The following is a 12,379-nucleotide window of genomic DNA, read 5'->3' on the forward strand; positions in this document are numbered from 1 at the left end:
TGATCTTAAGAGCCATGTCTGGACGAGACCTTCTCAATTTCTGTTTGACAGGAGGACATTCAGGTCTTGTCGGTATTCGATGTTCCACAATCTTGGGATCTAGACCCGGCATATCTTCATAGGACCATGCAAAGACATCTGGATAATCATGGAGAAGCTGAGTGATCCTCTTTTTCACTTTTGGCTCGAGTGCGGCACCAATCTTGATCTCTCGCTTGTTCTCTTCAGTACCCAGGTTGATAAGCTCAATCTCTTCCTGGTGAGGCTGAATGGCTCTTCTTTCTTGCTCAAGCAGTCGAGTGATCTCATACGGTATCTCTTCATTATCTTCCTCATCTTCAGCTTCATATACAGGGAATTCAAAATTTGGAGGAACCATAGGGTCACTGTGTTCAACGGGTTTATTGTAGTTCAATCTGCATAATATGGTTGGGATGATTTTTAGAAAAATGTTTTTCATGCAGATTTTTGAAATTAATAAGAAAATACAGATGTTTTGGTTTTTTCTGGCATTACCATTATTTCCAAGAAAAAGGCACTAGAAAGTAAAAAAACAAAGAGTCGTGAGAAAGATGACAACTTTTATTGATAACGGCAATGCCGAAACAAACATGCCCTTACAATGATATCACTTTCACCTTGGGCAGAGCGAAAGAATTGTTACTTTGAAAACAAAGAAAACATGAGCAACAAGACACATTACATGGAAGCATGCATGACTAAAGGAACATCAATGGCCTCCCAATTTCTCACGGTGCCTCCTGGTACAACAAATGTAGGCACATAACTATTTTCAGCAGTATCTTCAGCAATAGCATTGATAAACCCAGCACTGTAGAAAGTTCCTGTTGAAACACCAGAGGTTGGGGAGAATCCAAGGCCCTCTTTACGCTTGTTTTCCAAAATCTGAATCACTTGACCCCAGCCGGCAGCTTGCCCTTCTTGAACAGCTCTCTGGGCGTCTCTCAATGAAGCCATAGCAGTACCAGCTCTTCGAGGCTCCGCTCCCTCAATAGTCAAGCCTTGAAATGACGTCCCTTCAGCGGACCCTGCTTCAACACAAGAGAAAGATGATACTTGGCTAACCAGATATGCTTCCTCACCGTGCACAGTGACAATCTTACCATTCCTCATGAACTTGAGCTTCTGATGCAAAGTAGAAGTGACTGCTCCCGCGTCGTGGATCCACGGTCTTCCGAGGAGACAGCTGTAAGAGGCATTAATATCCATGACTTGGAAGGTAATCTGAAATGTTTCAGGACCAATGGTAATTGGCAAGTCTACTTCCCCGAGAACATCTTTGCGGGATCCATCAAAAGCTTTAACCAGATAGCTGTTACCCCTCAGAGAAATTCCATGATGACTCAATTGCCTTAGTGTGGACTCAGGCATTACATTCAATGATGATCCGGTGTCCACCAACACGTTGGATATCATATCAGACTTGCAGTGCACCGAGATGTGTAAAGCCAAATTGTGGTGTTTTCCCGCTTCGGGGAGCTCATCGTCACTGAATCCCAAGCTATTGCAAGCGGTGATATTACCCACTATCCCATCAAACTGATCCACAGAGACTTCGTGGTCAACATAAGCTTGCTCTAGTATCTTCATTAACACCTTCCTATGAGCTTCTGAGCTCAAGAGCAGAGACAAGATGGATATCTTCGATGGAGTTTGCAGCAGCTGGTCAACAATTTTATAATCGCTCTTTTTGATGAGCCTCAGAATTTCGTCCAGGTTAGACTCTTCAATGGGCTGGCCCGAGGGGCTGGCATTCTCTTCCTCAAGGTTAGCCATGTTTCTTCTCTTGTACAATCTTGTCTGATGAACTCTATCTGGTTGGTGAATCTTGCGAGCACGAGCCACTTTTCAGACTGCGGCAGAAGAACCAGGAGACAATGAGCACGGGAAGCCATTTGTGACCGATGAATGATGCATATGATGCATGATATGCAAATGCGAAAAGACTCTTTTTTGTCAGAGGACTTTGTCAAAGTGGTTGTGAACGTCACGGAGAAACACGGTTTTATTTGAAAATCTTTAGCAAAACTAAAAGTTTAGTTGAGATGGTATCACTTGGTGTTCACATCCGTGATGTTCAAAAGATGACTTGTCTAAGTCCTCCGATAAATGCATGGGAAAAAGTTTATGCATGTATGCGTGTATGCATGAATGCATGATTATGTTCAAGTTCGGAGAAAACATGGTGGGTTTGAAGTTCAAAGTCAAGGAGTCATGGGTGGACACGGCGTCCGGTGAGACTAGGGTTTTAGGAAATAGTAACCGGGTTCTAAAAAGGTTCCCAAGTTGCAACCTCTCCGACGTATCTCATGGTGTCACGAGACAACCCTCGCTCCATGATTATACGTGGAAGGTCTAACTTGAGTGTAGTATCGCGTGACAACTAAAACTCGAGACAACACCCGGTTTAGCCTCCGCACTACATCCTAGAAAATGGCCATGGATGGGTTTGGTTATCTACGGTTCATAACGTCATAGAACAATTAGAAGCAAAGTGCCTAAACGCGACAACTCGCGCCGACAACATCACCCCCAAAATGCCTCAGCTATGTGGGATTGATCGCATAATCCAAAACACGAGGCAACCCCCGGAATGAATTGTCGATTATATCCCCCCTAAATCCTAAGTTCACTCAGCCCGGGTGCAGGACTTTTGATATTCTCACCCCACACGTTTGCAAGAATTTAAACATCTATTCACATAGGAAAGCAAGTAAAAGAAACAAGTAAAAATACAAGCGCAAACGTGGAAATAAAGACTAGGCGTAACTCTCGAATCTCCCCAGTGAAGTCGCCAGCTGTTTTATCTTGGTTTTCGGGTGTCAAACATTGATTACGTTTGAACCTTTCAAACCGGTGATATCTTATTTTTTCTTGGGAAGGGAAAAAGTAAGCAAAACCCTTGAGAATCGAGGTCCGGGAGTTGTTTTCGCTACGGGAAGGTGTTAGGCACCCATAACGACTATAGTATCCTATAGGAACCGTCTTTAATTTCTACGCGCGCGCTTTATTTTTAAATGCTATTTGAAAATGTTATTTACACCTGAAATTTGCTAAGTGAAGAATTGGAGGGAGAAGAACGTGTTTGAATTTTTATTTTATTTGAATTGAAGGAATTCTGTTCCTTGCCTACGTACCCGTTTAAGGGATCAAATCCATCGTAGTTCTCTTCCAAAAATGTTTTTGTTTTTGTTGGTTGGTTTTAAGTTTGGAAATGGGATTTTGAAGAATAGAAAGAGGCCTCAAGGGCATGAGATTGGAAAATTGTGAGGTTGAATTAGTCATTTGCAAAAACCAGTCAAAGTATGATTATTTTCATTGGATTTTTGATTAAGAAAATAAAAGGAAAATTCAATGGGATGTTGGATCCCAAGGTTTATTTGGAAAAGATTTGAGTGAAGTTGTTCACATTTGTTTGGAAAATTGGTTTTTTCTAAGTATAAGTCCTAGGCATTCATCTAAACATACAATCCTAAACATACATCTAAACATGCATATTCTAACTATATAGTGATGTGTGTGCATGTGTCGGTGCTTGTGTCGGTGTACATCATTAGAGTCCATTGTCCTTTACATCATACCCTAGATACATTCTATGGCCTCTTTGCCAAGAGATTAAAAGCATGAAAGTAAAATTGTACAAGAATTCCTAAATCTTTACATTCTAATTTTTGTATGGAATCGAAACTTAAAATGCAAGAAATAAAAGTGGAGAAAGAGATGAGATATGGAATGAAATGCTATGGAAATGAGACATGAAACAAGAAACAAAGGGATTAGTAGTACAAGATATAATATGAAAAATGAAGCAAGTAGAAATTGCATAACAAAATGAACAAGACTTAACCAAAAAGTAACAAACACTTTAGCCAAAAAAATGGGAAAATGGACTTGAAGAAATTGCACTAACACCAAAGCAAATTTAAGGCTTAAAATTCTCATATCAATGGTAATTTTCAAATGGTTCATTTCAGCCACATTATGAGAATCATAAGGACAAGTATGAGCCAAGACTTATAGTGCACTTTCAAGTCCATTTTACACATTATTTCTCATGGTAACAAAACACATTACTTACAAAACAAGAAATTCACAACTTGTACTTTCAAAACAGCCAAACGAACACAATTTTCAGAGGTAAACACATTACACATTTGCATATTAAGTGTCAACATGATGTGGCAAAGTATTGGAATCAAAAGCATGCAAAAATTCCACAACAATTGTCAAGAAAAAACACAAGATCACAAGGGAATTTTTACATAAGCCTTTATCAAATTTTAACATGCAAGAAAGAAACCAAGAATCAAGTCTCTCGTATCTATACCAGCCCCAAGAATGTTCGTGCAATTTTTGAAAGTTTTTTTCACGATTTTTTACCAAGGTTAAGAACACTATACTAGACAAGCAAACAATATTTTTACCTATATTTTTCTAAGCAATTTTAACATATAAAACACCTCAAGAATTAACAAAAAAATCAAGAAGAACGACTAGAAAATCTTTTAGTAATTTTATCCAGCAATTTTGGTGCAAACAGGGGTGCGAATAGCCAAGAAACAGTCAAAACATGCAAGAGGGGGGGTGCATATAGCAGCATGAGCAAAGCCATGGCAGTTGGGCCTCAAAGTGGCGGGTTGTGGGTCATGGAGCAAGGTCCATGGGTCTGGATAATGGCATGGGTTGGGTGAAATGAAATTGAAGGATGTATATACGTGTTCTTTGAAGAGAACAAATACATGATTGCTCCTTCTTCATTTTTCTAGAAACTAGCAGCGCCCCTGTGCTCTTTCTTCTCCGACCAGCCTTTGTTTTCCGGCACGGTGGCCGGTGGTGGCACCACCGTGCCGGAGTTTCAAACTCCGCCGTTTCAAGAATTGCTTACGTTTTCAAATATCATTTTCGGCACTGAGTTCGAATCCAAGCTCGGATTTTAAAGAAAAGCAACGAATAAGAGCAGATCTACGTTCAAACAACACATCAAATATGAAAATATGAGCAAAACGGAATGGTTTTACCTCTTGTTTGTCGATGTTCCTTGCGTTTTCCTTGAACCCAGCCTCGAATTCGATTTTACTTCTGCTTGAATCCGCAAATTGATTCTGTTCCAATTTGATTTGTTGCTGCACTTTGAAGCGCGAATTCCTTCTTCTTCTTTCTACTCCGATTCAGCTTCTCGTATATACGTACGAACTTGGATCAGCGATGGTTTTATGATTCCATTTCTCTCCTAGAACAGTGAGGAATTTGAGATTGTTGTGATGGATGATGATGATGATGATTGAGGTAAGATGAAGGTGATGATTCACGGTTTTGAGGTATTGTTAATGGAGGTTTTTTTTTGGTGAAGTTGTGGTGGTTTTGTGGTGGTTAGAGGTGGTTATGGAGGTTAGGGATGAAGATTGGAGGTTGTTAGGGTGGTGAAGTGGTGGAGAGAGTTTGTTAGGGTGGAGAAAGAAAGAGGAAAAAAAAGAAATTAATTTTGTGATTTTTTGTGAAAATAATTAGTGAAAAAAAAAATGATTAGTGTAAAAAATGATTAGTTGAATCAACCTTGACCAACTTTGACCTATTTATAGGTGATGTGGGAATGCTTGGACCAATTGGAATGAGACATGTGGTACTAGACTTGTAACAAACTCTTAAGGACCAATAGCATTTGGACACATGGCACTTGGACTCTAACAAACTTAAAAAGGGATTAAAAAGCAAATAACAAAAGTGCGAGGACTAAAATGAAAATTAAAACTAAAATTGAATTGAAGAAGTAAATTAAAAATTAACGTAAAGCGAGACGATTAAAAAACAACAAAGCAGATAAGAGATTTTATGTGAAATGACCAAAATGCCCCTAGGGACTAAAATGACTCGAAATGACTCAAATGCAATTTTAAAATGATTTTTTTTACAAGGGATCAAAGCAAGAGTTTATACAAGCGAATTAAAGGACTCAGAGACAATTTTTAGAATTTAAACAGGGTTTTAACACATGAAAAGACTAAAATGCCCCTAGGGGCAAAACTGACTCGAAATGACTTCAAACGCAATTTTTGGAAAGGGTTTTGACATAGAAAGAAACAAAGACTTATTCAAACTATATGAAAGGACTCAACCAAATTTTTAAAAGACTGAAAGAAATCTTAACACAGGAAATGACTAAAATGCCCCTAGGGGCTAAATTGACTAAAAAATGATCCAACTGATATTTTTTGAAATGAATTTTGACACGAGATTGAAACAAGGACTTATACAAACCAATTTAACAGACTCAAACAATTTCCAAGGATAAAAATGAGTTAAATGCAGGAAATGACTAAAATACCCTTCTATGTGAATTTTGCAGATAACATTGAAATAAAATGCAGAGAAAGATGCAATTGATCAGAGACCTATCAAATGACTTATAATGCAAGAAAAGAAGAATTGAACAAGTATTTTTAGGTCCAAAATTAGGGTATAACAAAGTTACAAACCAATCATGCATTTCAAGCATTCATACATGCATAATCATGCATTTTATATGCTCATACATTCAATAATCTTGTTATGCCATACATACATGTTGCAATTCAACTCACTTCCAATTTCAATCCAATCTCAATTCCAATTCAACTCAATTTCAACTGTCAAATTCAACTCACTTCCAATTTCAATCCAATCTCAATTCCAATTCAACTCATTTTCAACTGTCAAATTCAACTCACTTCCAATTTCAATCCAATTTCAATTCCAATTCAATTCAATTTCAACTGTCAAATTCAATTCCATTTCCAATTTCAATCCAATCTCAATTTCAATTCAATCCAATCCCAACTGTCAAAATTCAATTCAATCTCAACTTTCAATCCAATCTCAATGTCAATTTAACTCAGTTCCAATTTCCAATTCAACTCAATCTCAATCTCCAATTCAATTCAATTTCAACTCTCAATTCAATGTCTATGTCTATGTCTCTGATTAATTTCAATTTTCAATCCCTCTTTCAATCTCAAACTTTCAATTCAATGTCTTTGTCAATGTTAATCCACTCTCAATTTGCTTTTGGGCCAACAAAAATGGTCATGTCTATTCCCAAATCAAACCAATATCAACTTACTCTCAATTTGTATCTTTCCAAATCAAACTTCCAATTTGTATCTTGTTATTGGTCAAACGGCTAGTTCGATCCGAAGAACAGTTTGTACCCTGCTTATATTTGCTATCGGTCAAACGACAAGTTCGATCCAAAGAACAGTTTGCACCAACTTACATGTTGTGATATTGATCAAGCCACAAGTTCGATCCAAAGAACAACTTGTATCATCCTTTTGTCAATGCCTCCAGGTCAAATAGCAAGTTCGAACCAAAGAACAGTTTGTACCTGCTTACCTGTTTGTATCTTCAATCAAGCGACAAGTTCAATCCAAAGAACAGCCTGTATCTCTCTATATGTCTATGTTTCTGGTCAAGTGTCAAGTTCGATCCAAAGAACAGCTTGTACCTGCCTTGTATTTCTGTTCCCAGTCAAGCAGCGAGTTCGATCCAAAGAACGGCTTGTACCCATCTCTTGTTTGTATTCCATGGTCAAGTGGCGAGTTCGATCCAAAGAGCAGCTTGTACCTATCTTTTGTCCCCTGGTTTGTCTACCCTGTCAATGTCTACCTAAATCCCCAGTGATATGACATGCTCTGTTAGACTCCAATTCGTTTGTCTTGCATTCATAATCAAAATGTTGCATGGCATTCATGTTTTTGAAAATGTGAGAGGCGTATTTTTATGTCCAAAAACAGTGCAAATGTTAATATTTAAGTATCTTCGTCTCGTCAAATCAAAGACTTCGTCTCTTGACTCTCCGGACAAAGAAACTTAAATAGGGGCAGCTGTTATACCCTAATTTTGGACCTAAAAATACTAGCTCAATTCTTCTTTTCTTGCATTTCAAGTCATTTGAGTTTGTCTCTGATCAATTGCACCTTTCACTGCATTTTATTTCAATGATATTTGCAAAATTCAAGAAAAAAGGCATTTTAGTCTTTTCATATGTTAAAACCCTGTTTAATTTCTAAAAAATTGTCTCTGAGTCTTTTCAATTTGTTTGAATAAACTATTGCTTTAATTTCATGGTAAAATCCATTTTAAAATTGCATCTGAGTCATTTTGAGTCGTTTTGGTCCCCAGGGGCATTTTGGTCATTTCACACGAAATTTCGGCAGAGAGATGTTACTTTAAAGTACCTCATTTAAGTAATTGGTTCATTTTAGTCCGTTTTGTTGTTTTTAATCATTTCACTTTACGTTATTTTCCATTTATCAATTTTAATTCAATTTTATTTTTAAATTTTTATTCTAGTCCTAAAAACTTCTAAAAATTGCACTTTAGTCCTTTTTATTTCATTTTATTCCTTTTAGGGTTTTTCTTATTTTAATTTTTAGTCCTTAAGGTCAAACTTTCGTTTTGAGTTCTTTTTAGGTCAATTGCATTTCAGTCCCAAAGTTTTGAAAATTACAGAATAGTCCTTTTTTAAAACAGTTTGCAGTTTAGTCCACAATTTCTCTTTTTTGCAGAAAAGCCCTCAAGTCCAAAAAGCCAGTCAAGTCCAAAATCAGTTAAGGTCCAGAATACGTGGCAAGCCCTTATTGGCTCACAGATACACATGTCAAGCTATAAAAGGTCCCAATCATCACAATCCCATAGAGATTACGCCAACACATCAAAAATCACAGAAACAGATCATCACTTTCTCTCTCTATTCTGTTACGATCAAAAAGCCAGAAATAACAAGAACACGAAGAACACAGTGAAAACCCTAAGTTTCCAGAACAAAGAATTGAACTGAATTGAAGCTAGTTCGTTGCAATTCTCAGAGATTCGAGTTCGAATCTTCATCATCGAATTGAAGGAACTGCAATTCAAGCACAAGTTTGAAGAAATTGTGCGATCACAGTTCGGGGAAGTGAGAAGAAGAGAGATCGAAGCAGAATCAAACCAGTGAAGAAGAAGAAAAGAAGAACTGATTTATTTTCAGTCCAAAACTTACCAGAAGCTTGCAAGGATCTATTTGTTCGAATCTCCAATCAAATTCAGGTAAACACATGAAAACCTTCTCGTTTTCGCTTATAATCATCATCGAAGGCTTGAAATTGAAAATAAACGGTGAATCGAAGCGAAAGCTTCGAAAATTTTCGAAAAATATTGAAAACCGAACCCTAAAATGTAAATTCTCCAAGATTCACCGTTTATTTCATGAATCCAAGTTTATAATCATCATCAGCGTAGAAAATAGGTCAAGTTAGGGTTTAGTTTCAGAAGATTAGGAAAAATTTTGAAACCCTAGAACGTAAGATTCAAGCATAGATCTGTTCAAATCTAAGCTTCGTTTCCAAAACGAGTTTCGAAATCATGAAGAGGAGGCCAAGACGAACACAACGACATAAAATTTTTCAGAAAAAAGTGTTCAGGTACGGCGGCGCCACCGGCAGCCACCGTACCTCCGTCGTAGTGTTCATCGGAGAAGATGATCGGAGAAGAAGAGAGAAGTGAGAGCTTCTCTCACTAGAATAAGTTAGAGAGAGTGAGAAGTGAGAAGTGAGAGGTGGACCGGTCCCTTGTGCTTTTAAAGGGACGTGAACCAGACCGGTTCACTTGAACCAGTCTGGTTCACTCTTGGACCATTTGCTTGCACCGTCTGATCTAGGGTTTAGGGTCCTGGGTCAATCCAACGTCCCTGATAGGTTTGGATAGTCCAGGATCCATATTCCCTTTGGGCCTGGGTTTCTTCTTTCCGTTTTCTTATGTTTTTTTGCTATTTTGCATGCTGTCTCTTGCTATTTGCACCCTTACATGTCCAAAACTTTGCTAAAAAATTCCTAAAAAATTCCTATGTGTTTTTAATGTGTTTCTTGGTTTTTTTTGTGATTACTTTACATGTTAAAATGAATAAAAAATGCATATGATGTAGCTTGTGTTTTGGATGGCTTTCTTGTTAAACTCTTGCAAATGTTTGCTATATTTTGGTATGATTTTTTGGTCCAATTGATGCATGTGCTTGTTGTGTAATCTTGTGATGTGCTTGCCACTAATTTGTATCTTGGTCTTTACTGTCTATGAGTGTGATTTGTCAATTACTTGTGTTGCAAGTTATGTGGAAAATTAAATGCCAAATATGCCTAAAATATATTATGGTTCTTGACTTGAATGTGACCTTATGATTTCTCCTATTTTTGATTGTGATAAAAATCTTTGAACATTGTCATGATATGGGAATTATAGGTCATACACTTGTCTTGTTATCATGATAAATTTTAGGCATATTTTGCTAAGAGTTTAGTCACTTTTTTCTCAAGTTTTTTGCCACTTTGTTTAATGTTCCTTTTGCTTATAATTTTCATGCTATTATACCTTATCCTACTAACCATTTCATTTCATGTTTCATTCATTCATAAGCATTCCTCATCTCACTTCATTTCTATAGCTTTAAAGACTTAGTATGTAAAACCTAGGAATTCTTGTATTTTACTTTATGCTCTTAAATTCTTGCAAGACCATAGAATGTAAACTAGGGCATGATGTAAAGGACAATGGACTCTAATGATGTACACCGACACAAGCACCGACACATGCACACACATCACATAGATATTTTTAGATGTATGGCTAGGATATGCATGTTTAGATGTATGTTTAGGATTGTATGTTTGGATGAATGTTTAGGATTTTACACTTAGAAAAATCATTTTCCAAATAAACATGAACAATATCACTCAAATCATTTTCTAAATAAACCTTGGGATCAAAATCCCATTGTATTTTTCTCTTTATTTTCTTAATCAAATTTCAAATGAAAATTAATCATACTTGACTTTTTTCCAAAATCACTAATCAAACCTCACAATTTCACAATCTTATGCCCTTGAGGCCTCTCTCTCTCATTCTTCAAAACCCCATTTTCAAACTTAAAATCAACCAACAAAAACAAAAACATTTTTTGGAAGAGAACTACGGTGGATTTGATCCCTTAAAAGGGTACGTAGGCAAGGAATCAAGATTCCTTCAATTCAAATAAAACAAAATTCAAACATCTTCTTCTCCCTCCAATTCTTCACTTAGTAAACCCTTAGGTGTAAATATCACTTTCAAATAGCATTTAAAAATAAAGCGCGCGCGTAGAAAATAAAGACGGTTCCTATAGGATACTATAGTTGTTATGGGTGCCTAACACCTTCCCGTAGCGAAAACAACTCCCAGACCTCGATTCTCAAGGGTTTTGCTTATTTTTTCCCTTCCCAAGAAAAAAATGAGATATCAACGGTTAAAAAGGTTCAAACTTAATCAATGTTTGACACCCAAAAACCAAGATAAAACAAAAACTATATGTTGATTGAATGGTAAATGTTGTTGATGATTGTATATATGTTAAGTGGTGGTGAATCGTTGTCGATTGCATATATACTAAATGTTGGTGATAATCATTTGATGAATGAATGGTGGTGAACATGTTTATGTTATGTTGTTTGTTGAACATGTTAAATGTTGGTTGTTGGTGGTGAATTCATACATGCTAATTTTGATGGTGATATTGTTGGTAAATGCATGTATGCAAAATGATGGTGATGGTGTGGTGAATTGTTTGGGTGAACATATGCATTGTGTCGAGTGATATGTTCATGCATTCATGACTGATGGTGGCGGATTTTATATGCAATTGAGGTGAATTGTAAGAGGAGGTGTACTCTTACATACGATGTTTTTGTTGCATCGAAGGTGACGACCTTGAGGTGATCTGGTACCGCATGCATCTAGAAGAGTCTAGAACATTGCATGCATTTGAATAATTTATGAGTCGTGTCATAATTGAATATGTGACTTGGTGAATTTGTGCATTGGTGGATTATGATGAATGTTGTGATTGTGTGGATTAGTGTATATGTACATTTGTGAATTTTGTTGATGATTGTGAAGAATCGAACTATGCTCTAATTGCATGTTTTACTTGCTTGTGCTTATACACTTGGTGAATCTATTTGATGATAATTACTTTGGTAATAGTAATGAGGTGAGAATTGTATATGTATATATATATATATATATATATATATATATATATGATGTGGTGATTCCTTTGATAATGATGATTGCTTGCTTATAACTTGAAATGATGGATTGTACTTGTTGAATTAAGAATGCTAGATGAGTAATGAGATGAGTAATGTTTTCATTGATTGATCTTGATAAATGATGAGCTTTTGTTGATGACTTGGTTAAATATGTCTGTTATGCTATGATAATAATGTGATAGCTTGAAGTGCAAGTAATGGGGGATAATAATCATGTGATGCTAGTATTCTAGGAGGGATGGTTATGTATATGTGATATGTATGAA

The 12,379-nt window shown here is 36.6% G+C and overlaps 1 protein-coding gene across 1 annotated transcript in view; it reads right to left on the bottom strand.

Annotated features, from left to right (window-relative positions):
• Positions 1-699: 699 nt before the first annotated feature.
• The window catches only part of LOC146929389 (uncharacterized), a 35,642-nt gene continuing 23,962 nt past the window's right edge, over positions 700-12,379 (bottom strand). The window contains exon 5 of the mRNA XM_085707305.1: positions 700-1,776. Coding sequence (XP_085563431.1) covers positions 700-1,776 — 1,077 coding nt within the window. The remainder of the gene's footprint in view (positions 1,777-12,379) is intronic.

This window comes from Medicago sativa, chromosome 4 (genome assembly GCF_051527215.1).
Source record: "Medicago sativa cultivar Bolivia chromosome 4, Bolivia_mono, whole genome shotgun sequence".
NCBI lineage: Eukaryota > Viridiplantae > Streptophyta > Magnoliopsida > Fabales > Fabaceae > Medicago > Medicago sativa.